The sequence below is a fragment of the Manduca sexta genome, chromosome 27 (genome assembly GCF_014839805.1).
Source record: "Manduca sexta isolate Smith_Timp_Sample1 chromosome 27, JHU_Msex_v1.0, whole genome shotgun sequence".
Lineage (NCBI taxonomy): Eukaryota > Metazoa > Arthropoda > Insecta > Lepidoptera > Sphingidae > Manduca > Manduca sexta.
This window is the reverse complement of record NC_051141.1, coordinates 3,469,122-3,490,743: the sequence shown is the minus strand read 5'-3', so window position 1 is coordinate 3,490,743 and position 21,622 is coordinate 3,469,122. Positions and strand designations below refer to the sequence as shown.

Below are 21,622 nucleotides of genomic sequence, written 5' to 3'. Positions count from 1 at the left end.
CCCTACTGACCTAGGTTTTAAGAATTTATAGAAAGTAACTAAGTTAAGAACGATATCTTCGATAATAGTTTTAAGACGAAACAGATATCTTAAGATTTGTTTTGTCAACTATTGGTAATTGCAAGTGCTGATATTTTTTATAGCAATGCTTCATTTGTAGTATGGCTTTTGTCATTACGCTATTCTAGTGGCACCGGATACTTGCGGGCTGCAGATCGGGACGTTTTGTCAGCGTGGTATCCTGTAGAATTAAAGAAGCCACAGCGTGGTATAGCTCTACCAACAAATTCTCATTACAGAAATTACATAATTAAAAAATAACAATATTTGTACAGTCATTATAGGCATACCATACAACGCATATTAATTCAAGTCGCACACGAATCCCCTGTGAATCGTATTGCAACTTGCCTTTAATAAGTACTCACGTGTGACTGTGTGACATTTAACGTTCCCGCCAAGCGAAACGCAGTGCACAGATAAGTAATGTATTACCTAAGACCTTCTAACTTTCCTAGCTCTCGCAAAGGCAAAGGCAAAGGCAGCGCAAATATACAACCAATTGACAGAACGTAGGGGATTAGTTCTGCGCATCGGTTTTGCGAGTTTGTAATCGCTTTTATATAGCTACATGTAAGTGGATCCTCGTTAATTACTTTGGAAACGTTAAATTTTGTATACTATATTGTTTGATACTTATTACTTCTATGTTTTATCTAAAGCGTGAGCTCAATCATGGCGGTGTGGGCGTTGGTTAGCTCGACTGGACTACAGCTTAATGAAAATAGTTGAATTAACTATCTTAGGTACCTATCTACCTACCTCTACAATTAGTTTGCTTCGATAGCATAGTTGTATTGCGTGCACGGTTAGACAACTGCTTTAAGGTCCCGAGTTCGAATCCCGGGACATGCAGTGATATTTCGATTTTTCTGCTTACTATCTACCCGGTAGCTGAAATTTGTGTATGATATGACATTGGCTCGCCTCTTATCATATCATGGGACGGAAAACACTTGGCGAGTTGTGGGTCCCCTGGTTGAACTTGCGCCTACCCCTTCGATGATAGAGGCGTGATGTGTGTTTATTTGTATAAATCAAAACTAAAATGAAAATAATTATAAAATTATTTTAAAGCGGTTCTAAGGGATCGTACTCCATTCTCAATACCATTTATTCTAAAAACCGCATATTGATTAGATATTTTTAGGCGGGAATATTCTAAATTCGTAGCCCGTAGCACACTTACAGAATAACTCAAAATAATATTGGCACGTAAAGGCCACCTACTATAATATTACCTAGATTCTATATAGAAATAGTGGTCATTAAATTAATATTTATTATAATTATTAATAGTTCCATATAGAGAGACTAAAGCATCCAAATATTTTTTGGTTTTGACAACTCTACTACTTATCAATAAGTGATGTTTTAATGTGTTACCGTTTCGATTTCCTATAACAATTTATATAATTTATGAAGAAGTTTTGATCGATTTAACACAAATGTTATTCGTCTATTACTGCCCATTCTGAGAGTAAAATATGTGTTAAACGCTCTATTTATTGTAAACATTATATTAGCAAAAATAGTTACAGAATACAATTTTAGACATTTTTTGACTACGTCTAACCAGAGAGAATAATAGAATATTGAATAGTCGCCGCGTGACATAATATATTCTCTTCTGTCAGCCTGCCCGCGCAGCCGAATACTTCCGGAAACGCCCGATGTCATCGGCTAGAATAACGGCATGTTCTAGTGACCAAACAGTGGGGTACTGTGGGTTATGCATATGCTGCCCGGGGCTGACCCAAAAGGCCGCGGTCTAGAGGCGAACACTTTTCGCCCAGCGGGGCGAGAGCAAATAACAACACTCCTAGCACCTTGGACTGCCCCCCAATTTTCTTTCTTTTAAATATACGTATAATGTCGTAAAAGTTTTATCCTTTTTCTAAGTTATAACTTACATTTTTACTAACGTACTGAATAGATTTAAATGGAATTTAATGTCCTTTCATCGTCACCCGCATTCTTCTAAACCCTTTGCTGCTCGCTTGAAAACCTCCATTCCCCAAAGGGGGGGCGTTATAGCCAACTTTGAGAAAGAATGATTTAACATATTGATATGTTATTCGTGAAATTTATTTGTATTGTTTTATAAATATATCTAGGCCATAGCCGTGATGCTTTACTACAAACGGTAACGCTAAAAGAAAACAGAATAAAAAATATATATATGAAAAAAAAAACAATGTATAATAAAGCGTCAACGTTTGCAGTAGAAAGACAATTTGGCTAAGGCCCTAGGCGTTAAAATGGGTAAGCATATTTTATTTATTGACAAATTATTTATTTATGTAAAGTTAAATAGTTTATTATTTTGCGACATCAATCAACCATATACTTATATAATATGTATATAAGTTTAAAATATTAAATTTAGAGTGCTACCTTTTTATTTTAGGGAAAAGTTTTAGAATTATCATGACTATGCAACTCGATATTAATCGATAAATATCGCAGCTAAAGAACAAATCACTTCACTATTAAAAATAAAAAAATCAAAGTCCATGAAGTAGATACATGTATATTTTTTTATTCATGTCCCATATTGTTTGTCAATAATTAAACGGTTAAACAACTTTTTAACACAATCATTATACACTTGGTTCAGCCTATGATCACTAATAAAAAAATAAACGCATCGCATAACCTAATGCCATGTTTTTTTAAAACACTATTTTACATTTATACATTGTTGTCCCAGTGTAAATCTGCTTTTACATTCAGTAATAATGGACGTTCCAGATTTACGTCACGGTGCAGTTATAGGTGGTAGCGGGGAGGTAGGGGGAAGGTGGATGGACACGCCCACCAATCCGCAGCCACCCTGAGCACCCCCACTAGCCCCCCAACGAGACCTTTAGATAATATAATTATTTCAGTTTGACCTATAGAGATATAAAAGACTGAATAGATTTTAAATGCACTTTTGTAGCTGTTTAAAAGATGCCTGACGGGTTTCAAGAAGAAATGAATTTGTATACTGTTACAGGATCCAAGACGTTCTCCAGGTCGTATAGGATTTTGAATTGTTTGATCTCTAAGTCTGTACTGGACCGGTTCTATGGGATTTGGTCCTTAAAATAATAATGAGCTGAAGTGCATGTTGCTTACCAGTACGATAAATAAGCAATTGGCCGATTATGATCTAATTCTTAAACAAGTTTTGTTAAATTAGACTCAACTCAAAAGCAATATTGAGTCGGCATTTGAAAATAAATTGCCTAAGTTAACATATCGCGGCCAATTTACCCGAAAACAAATACTAAGACAATCAAAAATAAACTCAAAAGGTAAGCCGTATTGACGTTGTAACTTGTAATGACGGTTTGCCACTAATAATAATATAACTAAATACTTACTACCATTCTTATACATTTTGTACCCAAAGATGCATTTAGAAAATCCACCTCTAAGAAAGAAAAACACCTAAGTATTAAAAAGATTCCTAGTATCTAATTAGATTCAAGGAGTCTTCTTAATACTTTGGTGTTATGGTTAAATTTAAAAAAGACTTAGATTTATATATAAATCCTATATTGATGATTTTTTATGATGATTGATTTTTTATAAAAGTAAAATATTTCTAAAGGTTTTATGAGCAAAATTCAAGGAGTGTATTTATGAAAAGACGAAAACTGATTGCATCAAAATCGTAGTGGGGCCCTCCTTATGAACAACCTAATACTTATGTTTAAAAGTCTTACTAAATATGTATATGAAAGCAGTTTTATAATTTACCGCCGAAATCAATTATCATTTCGAATCACTTACTTTGGATCGTTGCAAGAATAAACAAAAAAAATAAAAAATACTCGGAATTAGTTTGTTAATATTCTCTAAGCATGTAAAACAAACTTTATTGTGATTGGTCTATTTTCTGAATCAATCTGAAAGTAACAACTATGATCTCAATTATAATTGTTTAAATCTATTGCTTAGATTGATTCTGACTGATTTTTACCCCCACAATAACCAAACACCCCGAGACCACCCCATGGCTCTTACGACATTATATTTCGCCCATGTCTCTTTTAAATAAAAAAAAATAGGTAATATAATATTTTTCTTTGTGAAATATCTATTATCTTCATAATCACGAAATAAAACGTAACATTTCCAAGTATTTCAAAACGTTCTGTTGATCTTGCTGTTAACATTTCCGCAAATAGGAAATGCTAGTCAAAACATTCAGTTCCAAATTTATTCACATAGAAAATTTCACTCGTGCTCTTCTATTCATTACGAAATAGACACCTTACATTGAAAACCAAAGCTGGAATGACTTTAGATACTTGAACACGTAATGCCGGCGTACTTATTTATTGTTATGTTTAAATTAATAATGATTTCTTATGCGAATGACTGAAATTGATATATTATTCAGTTCATTTGATATCTCGTGATATATACGGAACACGTACCATGTTAACATCACCACATATGCATGTACAATACTGTCGTGGTAGATGTCTACATTCTAGGAAATTGTCATGTGTAGCGTGACCTGTTTGTGTTTACCGTAGGCAATGTAATATGGACAGATAATCGAATAGGTTGCAAGCGCCATTTTGGAAGAGCAATCAGTGTTGCGCTTTCCACATTTCGATGCTAAAATTATTCATGTAACTAGTTTTTTATGGAAAAGATAACAATATTATGTAATTATAAAAAAAAAGAAGAAACTGACTGACTTAAAGATTCGTCGATTGACGCCCACCCGAAAACATTGGGTCTCGAAGCATAAAATTTTGCACAAAGATTCTCTAAACGACTTTTAAAAAAGGTTTTTTTTGCAAATGCATTCCCTCGCGAGTTAAAATAAGGATGAAACTTTGTATGAAATAATAGACTCTAGTTCTTAATATTACTCCTGGGTACTACAGACTGCTTTTTCACGGAAATTGGTGATAACGTGGGCAGAACCGCGTAAAGCAACCGCGAGCAAAAACTAGTAAATTAAACATGACAGAGGCAAAAAATTTTTAAAATAACAAAAAGATTGTTTAAAATAATTTTTTTCCTTGATTCTTGTTAAATGTGAGTAGTATGATTAACAATTGTTATTCATCGTTTATCATTCATTACCTGAGCGAGTACAGGCAACCCCTTCCTGTTATTAAAATCCTCAGTCGTCTAAAACATGAACAACCGTAGAACAACGCGCAAGTCACATAATAAGTAAATAGGACTACCTTCCTGGGGCCATGTAAGCTAGTACATTGCAATACTAGTGCGTCTCAGTAAACTTTACACAACACGGTTCAATTGTGTAGAACCGATTGATGCACGACTCCGACTTTCACAGGACGTACAACCGCATTGCCGCATTTAGGGCGGATTGTTTCAAATGTTGGTTAACGTAACATAGATGCATACAATGGTTAGTTACAACCGCGCACTGTTCAATTTCCATAGCTACCGTTAAACAGCAGCGTGCATGTACTATTGTGTTTCGGTTTGAAATACACCATATCCAGCGTAATGATTGGGCATTATGAAACTTAACATCTCATGTCTCAAGGTGACGAGCGCAGTGGAGTACCACGCAGCACTTTGTAATTCAAAGTTCTGTATGGTGTTGCACTACTGAATTTGGGCGGTTGTATCGCTGGAGTAAGCGGCATTGTCTTGCAATTCCACTAAAAAAATCATAATATATTAGTATGTATTACGTAAAACGATTAGGTAAAATGTTAATTATTCTTTGAAAACGATTGTCAATATTGTTCGCACATGTACGACTAAATTATTCGTGTAATTTAATGTAACTTCAATATACGATAAAGGTAATATTTTGTGGTTCAAGCGTATAATGTTTTATGTTAACTACTGATAGTCCACGCCATTTTTAACTGTTAGTCTTACATAATTTAGTCGCGAAACAACCGGCTCTTAATCATGTACACTCACTTCACTTGGCGTTTGTGTTAACATCTACGATATACCATTTTAGCGCACAAGCTACATTGTTGTGTTACTTAGCGTATTTAAATGAAGTATAAGTATATGCAACATCCAATAACGTATTTATTCATCATCGGTCATCCTTCACAGTCGGTGGCAAACACGATTTATCCATTTCCAATGAATCCATTTTAATTTTATGACGTGAAAACACTGACCCTACCATAAAAACGGAGATATAATAAAGATGGAAATTTTCCGTAAAAAATAACTAAATCAATTAAATTGAATACGTGGTTGTGAGGCAAAATCCGCCTACGTTGTCTTCATGGAAAATTTACGAAATTCAGCCGATATCAATAACACTCCGTATTTCTAGCGTCAATGTCTCTAAAGGTGGGCCGGATCCCATACAAAATAACAAATATCGTAGGCCGCCATCATACCGATTGAAACCTGATCGTCCTTCTCAGGATATTAGTGAGTGTTAATACCTTCAGAAACCCTTAAAATCATAAAACAGCTACGTATTTTATATTCTAGCCGCAACATACGAAATCACGGAATGTTCTTGTGAATGTTTAATTGTAATATATTTCACACATAAACCATTCCAATCGGTAACTTAATTTTTGTTCTAATAAATAAACTAAGCACACGACCCCTAGCTTGATGTGCCAATTATTAACATCATCGGTCCCGAACTCAGTCAATTTTCCACATATAATGTGTTGCATATTCCACCATTTCCTTTGAGTTAAAAGCCAATTTATACAAGCGCACCCAGGCCATTAACAGACGTTTTAGGAATTTCATAACTTTCGATGCATTAGTGTAACTAGGGTTGTCAATCTTGTGCAGGGTATTAATAATAATATATATTATATTATGTCAAACATATTAAGGGTAAATGTAAATAAAATATTTTCCAACTTTTTAGAACGATACCGTATTTAAAAAAGATACTATCGGTTTGTAAGTATTTCTCAAAATAAAAATACATGTACGTAACGACTTTTTTTGCGAAATATTATTAATTACCATTTTGTTCATCTGTTTCTTTTTTTATCTCACTATTGCTTATATTATGTGATGTAATGAATGTATTAAGACAAACAAAAAAAATAGATGAGACGAAAAAAATCAGACAATATTTCGTAAAATCTATTTCGTTAAGATATATTTAAACATATTCAGGTACAATAATTATCATTGTAGTCTGGGACGCCTTCTGGCAAGATGGCGGTACGACTTACACTTACTTACGAGCCAGCAGCGACTGGATGGATAGAGGAGCAGACCAGGCTCTGTGGCGTATCTTGGGAGAGGCCTTTGTCCAGCAGTGGATTCTAACGGGCTGATAATCATGATGATGATGACGATGGTGAAGTATTTATCACATTTAGTTTTTGCTTCCCTAAATTCAGAAAAGTATCTTTATTTAATTCAGGATTAGAATAATTGTACAGTTTTTTTTCTAAAGGGCTGTCACTCGATCTTAATCGACATTCGTCGTATAGGGTTTACAGGCGTTAAACTGACCGGTGCATTACAGCCACAAAGGCATCGATCGCATTGTTTATGAACTGTCCGTGCGCGTAATTTGCCTGCATAATATGTTTCATTTTAAGCGCATCATATGGGGATTATGTTCTCCACAATACACAGCGTTGCGCTTTACAATAACTCGATAATGGTGAAGCGGCTGTGACTTAGGAGTTAATCCACCTGAATAAAGCTGTTTGATTTAGTCAAGTAGACTATCAATTATCTATCAAATCTCTGTAGTCTTTCACAGGCCGACCAATTTGATGTCAGTTTTTTTAAATTTAAGCGTCGCATTAATATATTTATAACTCTCAGGGTCTTAAAGGGAAGTCGGTATTCAATGAAGAAACTAATTATATTTATGTCAATAGTTAAAAACATTTCCTTCATGTGCACTCACTATCCGAATTCAATTTTGTGTTATACAGACAACTTTGCAGCGAACCTAATAGAGATGCGAAACAGTTGCAGCGATTGTCAATAAACACCGGAACTCGGTGAATTAGTTTTAAACTTTGCCCATATAGGTCGCACCTGTAAACGCTTCGCGACTAATTTAGTTTCAACAACTTCGCAACGGTGTACCCTGCGCATCACAACTATTCATAACTATGTTTCAGCTCCGAGCAACGCTTGTGTAATTGTAATTGCAACCCGTGTCAAACTTATCGGTGGCTAGCTGGGAGGATTTCTGCATATTGCATAAGTTTTACAAAGGACGATGTTCGGTAACTTTTACATAGCTTTTTACCATCGACATATTAGTATAAAATAGGGAAGGTGGGGAATGGCAGACACGCTGGTTTCGTTATTCTAGAAACGGATTGAAGATAGCTCGAATAACCTAAACTTGAGTCGAAGTCGAAAGTAATGCAAAACAATGAGAGTTGAAGTGGGGACTTGCTTGATGTAAGAGGTAAGTGATTTTCAAGACATTTTATATATTTTTAAGAAATAATTGAATTTAATTCCCTCATCTCCTCTGTGTTTTGTACATTATTTGCTTTGACACATAATCGAAACCTTCCGTCGAAACGAGACAGAAAGTCAACAATATAATCGACAGAGAGAATTAATATTCAATATTGCATAATGCTTAATCGAATGTCACTCATGCGGATGATTTGATTAATATATTACTATATGGCGGATACTAGAGAACATTCCTTTGACCCACATACGTGGAACAACGGACATGCCTGCGCGAGCAAGTGACATGTAATTGTAATTCGATAATAATTTAGTATAATTAATATCAAACCTATACGTGAATTGGCGTACAAATTGTATTTCACCCACGTGTATAGAATTCTCGTGACATGGTTAGCCTATTCACAGAACTCCAGCTTAATTACATATTAATTAGGTATGCTATAGATTAATACAGACAACGTGACTATAGCCTCAATGCGACAAGGAAATCAAAATATGCAGCTTTGAATGAACATTATTAAAACTCTAAGTGGTATGTAACTAATTAAAATTTGTACCCAAGAACAATAACGAGTTGCAAACTATGATGCCGAGTAATCCAACTCCGACAACCAGACTTCGCTAACTGTTACAAAATATAGGTACTGTTTAAGCAGTCATTGAAATACCTATCAAAAAAGTGCCAAGTTGTAAATGGTATTAGTAAGTTTTCAGTTTTCAGTTTTCCTTTCTTTATGCTCTTTTATTGAGTATAGTGTCCATATTAGGTTAGATATTTTTTATACATGAAACAGACTCCACAGAAGCCGATGGTAGGTGGAGCTGCATCTAAATAAAACGTCGATTTCCGAATGACGACACATGTTTATCCTTCGCTAGTCGAATCAATTATTCATTCAGAGTTCAGTTCAGACTCACACGATACCAATGGCTGCAGTCTAGTAATACCGAGCTGAGTGTTGTGTATATCGGCTCGGTCCACTCGAAGGTACGGCGCATTCACACCCGGAATATGTACTTATCGGAAATCACTGACCAGTGATGTCTATTAGCTCAGTTCAGATGTAGATGACATTTGCAGGTGTGTTATACTGGAAATTACTCAGCTATATTCAGTTGGGTCTTAGTATTCGACCTCGTGCAGCCAGCACACGAAAATTACGTAGGTATACCACATGTCCAATTTCCTATGTACCACCAAGGATAACACAATTCTGACTATTTCAAAGTCTTTATAACTGGTTGCATGGTTGAGAAAAATGGATTACTTTATATAAATAATTCTTACAATACTATGTGTGTTTTTTATTGTCCTCAAAAACCTTGTATTTCCATTAAAATCGTAGACAGCGGTCGAAAAAGTGACAGAAGTGTCAAGCCTTGTATCAGCTATAAACACAAGACAAATTTTAAATATGCAACATTGGTTTATCTCGCTTTTTCATATTTTAAAATAAAATTTGAAATCAGTGCAGCGTTCCATAAATCCTAATTAGGTACTGCCCTACTCACCTACCGAGATAAGTCATTTTGATTAGAATCGAAGTCTCATCACGACCTCTAGAGCCAGTAGCAATCTTATTAAAATAATGTTGAGGTCAGTTTGGATAGTCGCGTTTCATTTTATAATCATAAAAAGTTCAGTTAAGTTTGAGATTCACCGGGGACGTACAATAGCCTACTCTGATCCATATTTTATGAATCATAGAATAAGAATGTACTTCATAGCAGTGTAATTCACACTTGGCAGTTACGAATAAACGTAGTTTCTAAATGTACAGAATTACATAGGTGAGTACAGTTACATCCACGGTTATCTATTACCTACTCGCATAAAAACGCTGGTTGGAAAATTTATAAAGCCACATCTATATCGACCTGGACAAACCGCATTCGTGTGAACAGTTATTACTCATTAACTAGCGTACTTATTAACAGGACATACAACAGGGTAACTTATGACAGAAATAAAATAATATCAGCTCTGTATTATATAGGTACTGTCCCACTGCTGGGCACAGGCCTCCCATATTACTGAGAGGGATTAGGCCATACTTGCGATAATAACGGCTAGAATATTCTAGATAATCAGTTGTAAACTCCGTCAAGACCGTGCAAACAATTAATTCCATAGGTACAAATAAACGCAAGCTGCTAGACAGCATAAGAGATAATATTAATCCAAGTAGAGTACCCACACACTACGTGACCAGCAAGGCACATATGAATCTGTAAAGCAAATAAAGGTGCAAATCATTTTACAGATCAAAGAATATTCACCTGCAACGCTATGCGGCACGTTCTTGCTTATTTATAAAAGGACAACGTAATAAAAATGCATAAAGTTTTGTTTGACACCAGACAACGTATGAATATTGAATCAAATGCAAGAGAAATGGGATTACCGGGGCCTCGTCGCATTCCCAAAGGCTCAATTATGACAACTTGGATTTCACAAGGTAAACTTAGAAAGAATAAACAATGTGAATCCATTATGTGTTATGACTTTGATTTCATAAGAAATTGTTAGCGTGCACACAAGATGTGAATGTGTCAAATTAAACAGTAGGGTATTAAATTTTATTAAAATATAGGTATAGACTATTCTTCTTACCTGCCAGCTCGAACTGTTTTTTTAGTTACATTATGCTTTGCTTTTTTAATTTTACTTCTAGTACGAAATGGACGTTGGTGAGTAACCATTAATTTGCGTAATAATAATGATTAAAAATATGTTCGCCTACATTACTAATAAAATATTTTATATATTTATTTAAAGATATTGTAAAAACTAAAAATTATCCATTAGCCTTATTAAATAGGTTACGGATTTTAATTCTTCCTTTTCATTTATGTTTTTTAAACCATTGCATATAAGATGTTGCTTCATAATATTATAACATAACAAAGTAAATATAAGTACCGATAAGTAGGTTATAGGTAATTTCAACGGTGCCGAAAGATGCTTTAAATCTGAAGTTTCCCTTTAAAGAGAACCATGTTAACTTTTAAGAAATCTTTGAAAAAGTCACTCGCATTTTATATATTGATCTTTAAAGATTTTTTTTCTGAGCTGAGCCAGATTTCAAATAATTGAATGCGGATTTAAAATAAAACTAGATAAACACATTTGGAAGAGTTTTTACACCATAAATCGACTCTATAAACTGGACCAGAATTATTATAACAAGTCCGTGTTAATATTTGAATAGTATATTGTAATAGACATTCATTTGACTAAGCTAATTCCACGGACTAACTAGTATTGTTAAATTTGTCTAGTAGCTATTTGCTAAGTTTGAAACTATCCTAGCGCTTCATATATCTCTTCTTCCTCTCAAATAATCTCATAATGGTTACATAAATGATATGTGTATTATACACATACTTGCGCGCTCATTTTATTCTTTGACAAAAATCAAACACTGATTATAATTACTGGCTATAGGAGTTGCGAAGTCACAGCATTTATAATCATTAGCCATACATTTGATTTATCTTTCTGCAGTGGACTTAAAAAAACAAAGCCAGTGAGCAAACCTTTGGGGCGAGATGAATACTTATACGGTTCGAGGCGATCGTTAAAAAAAAGATTTTACGAAAAATATGAGAGGAAAGTTTTAACAGTACGTTATGAGTATGTATCATGTTATTTAGGTACTTTCATTATCTCATGTGTAAGATCGTATTCCTTTTTAGTATTTTGTGCTCTTATAACAAAATGATTTAACAAATAGATACAATTAATCTCATGCTTTTTAACTTTTAATTAGGTACTATCAAAATAAATTTGGTTAATGAACATTTATATTTTTTCTTTCCCGCCACTTCAATAACCAAATTCCTTCTTGTTCAAAGTGCCAACGTTTGGCTAACATCTTAAACATTTCAGATTAGTTTCCGGAATCCTCACTTTTTTTAAACACGTTTCTCATTAACGTAATGTTAGAGTTCGTTCTTAGATGTCCACAAAATATTTTAAGTTGGAAATTCTCAAACTATTTCTTACTATTGATTTGATTGAATTGTTTATGTATTTATACTTAACAGAAGCCTGTTGGGATCGACAGGCTTACCCACAATTACACCGTCTGGATCAAACGTTCATTACGCACGAATGTCAACAAGATATTTTAGCAAAAATTACCTTTGATTTATATATATTATACAATTTTCTGTGTTAATTCATTTAGGGATCTACCTATGAAACCATATTTTTTGTCCGTCTGAGATTTATTCTAGCAAAAATCAATATTAAGTATAGGTTATAATGTTTGTATAGTGTATACACAATAACCGTATATGTGTGTTTCCGTGTGCGGTTTTTACTAGCGAAATAGGTTGTTTATAACATTTAATGGAAAGAAGTAAAAGTATTAAAACCATAATTAAACATTTGGTCGAGTAGTGAAAATGTATGTATAGTTAATTCTTATTTGCTCTACTGCGATACGGGCCTGGAGCCTAGAGCAGTGGCCGCCGTGAACTGATGTAATAATTAAATTTTAGTATGTATGAATAAACAAATAAATAAATAAATTAAAATAATACAGTCTAAAATAGTAGTGTAGAGTTGTCGAAAACGCCGAATAATGCCAATACTAGAAAATTAACCCAAAGCACGGTTCTCTTTTCACATATTTTGGCTTGAAATAGGTTTTAGTGATTTGAACAGTCAAATATGACGGATCGACAGAAAGAGAAAGTAACAATAGAAATTCTAATATATCATTCATCTGTAAAAAAACCGGACAAGTACAAGTTGAACTCGCGCGCCGAAGGTTCCGTATAAACTTGTACGTAAGCTATCCAAGCATATAAGTTCAAACTTGATACACTTAACTTTGCCGTCCGATCCCTAGACACGAATAATGCACCAACCGCAAATAACACATTTATAATAGTGATTTAGCATTTTTGTTCTTAAAGCAGGTACATACTTACATACATTTTAACTTGCTACATGTACGCGTTCTGGAGAAAAAGAGTCTTGGCAGACAGACGAACAACAAAGTGATCCTATAAGAGTTCGTTTTAAGATACAGAATACTAAAAACGAAGTAGGCTTACTCACTGCGCTGTCTTCTCCTGCCCGACGTTCTTCAGCGTGTCCAGCATCATGACGGCGTGCTTCCGGTCCTCAATCAGCGCATCACGCTTGGCACTGTTCAGGGTCAGCTGCATCATCAGACGCTCCGTTTGGTATCTCTGCTCCTTTAGCCTAAGCATAAACGTAAAAAAGTATAAAAAGCATAAATAATAAAATAAAAATTTGTTAAGTATGTTACATCAAAAATAATTCTTTGTCCTTATTGTGACTTAAAGAATGCATTTATAAGATACTAGAATCTTGACAAGGAGAGAAATTTTTGTCTTTGCATTATTAAAATACGTTAGTGAATCGCACTTAATAATATTATGAAGATATGCAAGTAATCCGAACTGGTAAGTAACTTTTACCTGAGACGTCGTGAATCCAAATAAAACTTGGCCAACAAGTCTCGAAAACTAATTTAAATAAATTAGCCTTCATCAAACGAGCTCCAATGCAACGTCTCGGATGCAACTCGACGGAACTTAGGCCGCGATGGGTTTAATATTATTTTTATAACTCCAGTAGCTCATCTGAGTATATCTATAGCAACCTATCTATTTGTAAAAATAATTTATTCGTGTTTAAAACACTCACTGTGTTCGAGTTTACGTAAAATAATGATGAGGTCGCAAACACAAACCACTGCAATCTATCAATTACAAAACAAATTATCAATTACAAACAATTATCAATTACAAACAGTTAATATCTTTTAAACTGAAGAGCTAAATAATTAAAATTATAAATTTTTATTAGGATAAAAGCCGAATAGTTGGATACATGCCTCAGATTCGAATACACTATGATCATAATCAAAAGTGCCCCCATGCAAGCCTTGGTGCCGATATGAGCAAATAAATATTTTCTGCGACTAAGCTTTGACGAGCGTTGAAATTATATTAGTAAGCAATCTCTATTGAATATTTTTCCCGTTGTCGCAGCTCTTTAAACTACGCGCCTACACTTATACAGGTACATATTTAATTACGTACCTTAAAAGAATCTTATCAAATGAGGAAACGAGTGTTGCTTTTTGAAGTCGTTTGCAGATGCCCATAACTTCTTCCAGCTCCCAGTGTACCGAATGCTTACTCACGGCGTCTTCATCCTCGTACAGATCGTCGAGGTTCGTTGCCTCCTGTGCCGTAAGAATATGTGGATATTTAAATAGGCTTCTTTTTTAAAAAGCACGCTCATCTCAAGGTAGGCAGCAGGGTAGCTGTGCCCCTGGCATTGCATGGCCCGTGGACGGCAGTGATCACTTTCCATCAAGCAGGCTCTTAGTTTGTCTACACAATAAAATAAAAAAAATCAAGCTTATGGTCTTACCTCTTTCCGTATGAGATCAGGGAATGAATCTGTCAGATAAGCCACTTCACGACGCGCTAACTTAAGCGTTCTCTCCCTCTCTTTCATGTTGACTTTTATCTCTTTCTCTAGTTTGCTGAACTCAAACTTCCTATCGTCCAAGTATTCCATAGCTAGCTGGCCCATCTCCGTTGCGCCCATTAAACACTTACCCTGAGCACGACAGTCTAGCTTCAGAGCCTCTAGTACCACTGTGAAATATGATGAATCCTGGAAAATAACAAACCTACTGTAAGAAACTTTATTATAACTAGCGAAGTATTCAATAATTATTATTTCCACTATTCGCCTTTGATTGGCTCTATAAATTAACAATTTTTAATGATAACTAAGCAAATATAAATTTTCAACGACAAAAAAAAACATCAAACCTTTTTTAAAATATCAAGTATTTTTTTGTACATCACTTTGATGGCGAGCGCGGCGTTTTTCTTGATATTAGCTTTCTGGACGTAGTTGGCGACGGCTTGTTCCTTTTTCTCGGCGGGTAATTTGCCGCCAACCTCATACAGAAGGCGATCGCGCAGTTCTGCCGCCTCCAACTATAATACAGTAGATCTTGAATTTAAAGAATAAAAAATGAAGTAGCAGACAGTTGAATAAAATTGATATTTAGTTGTTGAATTTGTTAACATTTTTTAAATCTGATTTGAAGTTAACCTGAAGAGGCGTTAAATGAATTGTTTTTTAGACGATTAGCAAATGTAATAGGTAAAAGTATTGATCCGACAAAATAACTGATTGTAGAGTCATGTAGGGTAAGTGTGCGTAGCGAGCAAGTGTGCGCATTTAAAATATCTCGAATATGATTTATAACTAAGGGACAGCATCCGTCCTTTTCGGTACCCCGCGCGATGTCTTGCGTAGCGCTTGCATTACAGCTACCGCATGCGCAACATTTTATTTTTACAGGTAAGTGAAGATTTTTACTAAAATTCTTACGATATTTTATCACATCTGACACGTAACCTTTTTTAGCCATGTAAACTTTTTGAAAATATGTTGTTTAGAATCGAGTGCTGCTTAATCCATGTAGCTGTCATATTTGCCGGCAAACATTCCGATGCTTTAAGTGTTAATATCTAGTTTCATAATTGGCAGTGTTTGAGTTTTTATAATGACTCCATAAGTAACAATATTGGTAATATGCTGTTTCAATGGTATGGGTTAAGTGTGCGCAGAAGCTTGTCGTATAAGTGTGCGCATGCGCACACTTACCCCGCTTGCATAGCTTGGTACATGTAGTGCTATTTGTTTCAGAATCCAAATACACGTTGAAATTGCCTCGAGATTACCAGAGGAAAGCTCATGATAGATGCCTTATCACAGATGAACAGCTGGAAACAGCCAAATTATTAATTACAAAAGGCGCTAGTAAACGAAAAGCTGCCTATCTAGTCGGACTTAAGGAGAGTACTCTGCGAAAATGTATAAAAGCTTGGAAGACAGCTACCAGCATGGCACGATTTTCTTTGACATTCACCAAATATCAAGAGAATTCTATATACAAATATATCAAACAAAGTGACGATCTCCATTACGGTCTCACTATACAGAACGAGTATGCTGAAGTAAATAACATTAAGCATCGATACAACACGCCATCAAATTTAGTTGGACGAGACTGGGTATAATAAAAGATAGGAACATGTTCTCGGAGGAAGATTTCGCGGCAGCTTCAGTAACTTACAATTATGTCATAATCGTGTCTCTTCTACATTTTGGGAAGGTGATTTCTCCCATAATGTAGAAGACAACTACAGCAAACTACAACAGGTCAGGGACCTATCCAAGAAGCTGCAACTCCATCACGCGCACAGCCTTTGACAAACATAATAGCATCCACCTCTTCTACATTACCTACATCAGAAGTTTCGGTAAGTGCAGGAACGACTTCACCTTCAACATTCCTTAATCTTTGTATTTCCGGACAAGACTTTGCAGATCGAAAAAGCTCCTATATCATTTAGTCAACCTGTACAAAATGTGTTGTTGACTACTGGACTTATATGACATCATCCAACGCTAACAAGAAAAATAAAACATCACGGACACCTCTGTATCATGTTCAGCTACAGACATAATTGTGACCAGTTCTGCCACCACTGCATTTTCACCAACACGTGTAGCTTCAACCAGCGGAAATTTCATACCATAAGTACATATAAATAAAATATGTTGTCAATGTTTTTAAGCCTAGCTATAAAAGGTTAAAATCTCTTTTTTATTATTGCATACACTTTCACACAGTAGTGCGTACACTTACCCATGATGCTGCGTACACTTACCCCTATAACGGGGTAAGTGTGCGTGTTCGGATCGTCCTTTGTTTTTCATAATATCTTGAAATATAAGGTATTTTTAATACTACTTTTATATCCAAATTGTTGACTAATAAACAGTCTTACTGATTAACACGGTTTTGTTTTATTCTATAAATAGTTTTCGATGTTATGAAGCGTCAAAGTTAAAATGCGCACTCTTGACCCACATGACTCTAACTGCAAGTCGGGCAGGACTCTTGACGACCATGACATAGGAAAAATATGGACATATTTTTTTTTAAAGGCATTATTACCTACCTGTAGACTGTTAAATTCATTATAAAAGCTTTATAATGAATTTAACAGTCAAATATTTAGTTAAAAGACACTACATAACCATAAACATATTACAGGAAGTGTTGATACATAAGTACAAGTTTATGAATTATTATGAAGACTTATTTATGGGATTCGCATATCGGGGCGAGCATTAGCCGGCCCTACTAATTTATTCACTGGCTAACCACAGTCGTCCGAAATAAACAAACATATTTGGACTGCGATATTTCGCAGTACATTGCACATTCAAGACTCATTTTAGATTTCATTTATATAAAAAGCAATTATTAACAAATATATTATCGCTAAACGGACCATTTCAAGAGAACTTTTTTAAATCAAAGGCATCTGTTGAGTAATCACCACGGCCTATAACAATACGAGAAGAAAGAGCTAGGTGCGCAACAAACCCATACGCTCTTATTTGCTCTTTTGCCTACCTTATACTTGGAACTAATACGCCCTCCTTTTGTTAGAGGGTCTTAGAGCGGTTGTCTTTAAATTATGGTCACGGTTAAGCTAGACTACTCATACTCCTGACTAAATTGTAGATATATCAGTACAATGTATATCTTAAACATACCTGTGTTAATCGAAATTTCTCCATCTTTTTGTGTTTTGTGTATCTTATTCTGTCCAGCTGCTTCCGTTTGTTAAAGTTTTCTTGATGTATACTCTCTAGAACTTTCTAGAAAAAATTAACACGTACTGAATTTTAATAACAAAGTTACAATATTCGATTAAGTAGTAATTAAAAGTGGCGATAGACGTACGGACTTTAACTTGTGGTTTTAAAGAACGTGTAGGTACTTAATCCGCTCGATGTCGGCTCCGTAAGACAGATTTATTCGTACCTACTGTTTGTTCATATTATGTTATCAAAAACATGAAACTAATATATAATTGGATAATTAGGGCAAAGAAATGATTATCAAAAAGAGTTTTATTACATTTAATTTAATAAAAGAGTTAGGTATGTCAGGAGATAGAAAATTTTCGTAATTATTTACAAAAGCCATGGTACAAAGAACTCTTGAAATTATTATAATTACTTATTTATTGTTACTAATTGCCATCACATGCCATTCGCAGTGCCATCACACATACGATCCTAAGCAAGCTACGAGCAAGATATCAAATCGGTTAGATTGCCGACAAACACGCTCAGATTTTTTAAAGTATGGGTACTTATGGCAACACCATTGCAAAACAAAGGTCGTCAAGCCACAAGTACGCGTACGTTGGTGGTGGTGGTCTTTCAAAGAGTAAGGAGGTATTTAATGCCCGCCGGGTTCATAGATTAGCCCAGTGTTGGCACCCATATACGCTCACACGTTGGTCAATGTAGTGGGGTCATAAAACAATTATTTTTCCAATAGCAGCTGGTGGTCTACTGCTAATTTATTAATTGTAAATAATACTAACGCCAGCCTGACTATTCATGTATGTGAGCTGCAGCCTCCTATGCTCCTGAAAGGCGTTCCTGAGGAATTGCTTATCTCCATACACCGCCACTCCTAGCTGGTCCCGTTTTGTTGTTATATCTTTTCGCAGCTGTCGGATGTCACGCGAGTAGCGCTTCTTTTGTTTGGCCAAATCGCCCTCATGAATTTTGCGATCGCGTTCTGAAAACCTCGCTCTTATTTATTATTTAATACGAAAGTTTATGTAGTTATTTGTTTCATTTTATTTTACTACTGTATTAATTTACTATTAACTTAAAACTTTAAATTGTCATTTGGTAGGAACACTTAACTATTAAACGTTTTGAGATTACATGATCAATAAGAACTTAAATCGATATAATAATAATTAATAATAGCGTCCGTAACATTACATAACATAATTAAGACAAAATAACCTCATGCCAGAGAATACTTAACCTACGAGACAGATTTCAATAATGCCATAAGTAGGTAATTTTTTAAAATTTATTACATGATATACTTACTGAATAAATTTAGCGAAACTGATGGAGAAATATTAAAGCGATAATTGAGATGTTTAGTAAATATATTTTGAACACGCTCAACTTGATTAATATAGCTGTTATACTGCGGATTAAAGACAATGGAAGCGTATTCCAATATAGGGCGGACAAAACTATTATATAAAAGAACAATTGTAGAAAACTTTTAAAATCTCTACTAACTCGATGAACAAAGCCTAGCATGTGGTAAGCATTTTATGCTTACCGCATGCTATTTTTTATACAGCGGTTACATTACTATTTTAATTTATTTTTGTAAAACCTATATATTGTAGGCTTCTGTTTAACTACAATGTTACATCTCTTACACCTGCCTAAATTCTACACAATGTGGAGTAGAAGGGGCACATGTTATCATGCACATCGTAAAAATGTTTAGCTTAGTTTTTACGACCAGTCACCTACTTGACATTACCATCCTCTGGGTATTCGAGGATATCATGTTATGTTGTTGATATATTATAGATATCATAATAGGTAAGGAGTAAAAGTAATGCTTTATATGGAAATTGAAACCAAGAGTTCTTGGTTAAAACCCATGAGGCGATAGGTCTATTAACAGTAAAAATATAGACTTGTATCTGTATTTTGTACTAAAATTTGTGTTTGTTGTTTATTCATAAATTCAACATGAAAAATATATTACAATAATAGTGTTCTGTATATACCATATAATTTTATGAGCCCGCGGTATTGGTTGATCTTGTCCTTTATCACCCAGTTTTCATCTTGCATCCCATGAATACGAACTTTCGCTGCCGATAACATATCGATAGATATTATAAAGCTGACAAAATTGAAAACAATATATCGTTTTAATATATAATTTTTAATGTCTAACTGTAAACAATAATATTTAAAATGTCATTTTTCCTTTTTATTAAAATGTCAGACATATAAAGGAGGTTTTGCTGTACCTATGTTTTTTCAAGTTGTAGGTAATGGTAATGCTGGCTTTAGAATAATGGCAATTTAAAAAGTATTATAATACTACGCAGAATAATAACTCTGAGGTAATGTTATTAACGAGACTCGTAGTTCCTAATGAGCATGCAAATGCAAAATTTTGAGCGTTGAAGACCACGATGTAGACATGGCCCACTAGTCATGTTCTCGAAAATTTGTTTCCTTTTTGTATTATAACGTAAAAGATATATTAGTATAGTCCTGCCCTGGCCCTGCGCCTGATCTCTTTTCCGGCCATGTCAGATTGTCCTCTCACTGGACCATGGGAGTGCTTCCGAAGTATTCAAACAAAACATATTTAACTAGAGCATCTTTCAAATTGATCGTTTCGGTCTCTTGTGATTTACCTATTCATCGTTGTTATAAGTGCACTGAGTGCATGCGTACGGAGACAGCACAACCCACACAGTAAGAGATTAGAGTAAGAAGTGGTGCGTGTTATCGGGGATGGCATTGTCTATATTATACATCAATATATATGTACTACATATTATATCTATCTTTCTATGTGCGTTTGGACGGCTCAATGTAGTATGTCGTATGATATTGATTGATAATTTAGTTCGATGTATAGTCTTTTGCTCACTTTTGCCGTTACAATCATTAAAGATCAGGAGTAAATTATTTTTTTAGTAACTTCTTGAAGTTTATTTCTACATTAATTTAATTTTTAGTAAGTTGGCAAATGCTTCCACCACCTTAGCTTCGACAATTTTGAAAGCTCAATCGTCTTCTGTAATAAATACCTCATAGGCCATGTTAATCGAGTTATGTGAAATCATCGATGTATATTGAGTTCTACGTACTTCATGACATAGAAAATCTTTGCAATCGTACGCCTTACCCGTATTGGCGCCACCATGTTCTTTCAGTAAACAATATTCGCCAGTACCAGTGAGATAGAGGTAGATTTACTACTTAGGTTTTTACCTTAACTTTGGATTTGATGGTATATATGAACTACGATGTACTTAATCCAGATATATTATTGACCAATAGACAAGATATTGGTCAATAATATATCTGGACCAATAGGCAACTACTGTTGCCTGCATAATCTTGGTTTTTATTACTAGATTGTGCATTGTCTTGAGTGTAATATAAAATGTAATTAAATATATTTATGTCAAGAATACTCACCAA

General features: G+C 34.7%; 1 protein-coding gene across 1 annotated transcript in view; it reads right to left on the bottom strand.

The window, feature by feature from the left end:
* The window catches only part of LOC115444852, a 58,102-nt gene extending 37,663 nt beyond the window's left edge, over positions 1 to 20,439 (bottom strand). The window contains exons 1-7 of the mRNA XM_030170795.2: positions 20,182 to 20,439; positions 18,949 to 19,148; positions 18,107 to 18,211; positions 15,292 to 15,462; positions 14,882 to 15,130; positions 14,545 to 14,690; positions 13,532 to 13,678 (exon numbers count right to left, since the gene is read on the bottom strand). Of these exons, the coding sequence (XP_030026655.1) occupies positions 13,532 to 13,678; positions 14,545 to 14,690; positions 14,882 to 15,130; positions 15,292 to 15,462; positions 18,107 to 18,211; positions 18,949 to 19,148; positions 20,182 to 20,281 (1,118 nt within the window). The 5' untranslated portion in view covers positions 20,282 to 20,439. The remainder of the gene's footprint in view (positions 1 to 13,531; positions 13,679 to 14,544; positions 14,691 to 14,881; positions 15,131 to 15,291; positions 15,463 to 18,106; positions 18,212 to 18,948; positions 19,149 to 20,181) is intronic.
* Positions 20,440 to 21,622: the final 1,183 nt, after the last annotated feature.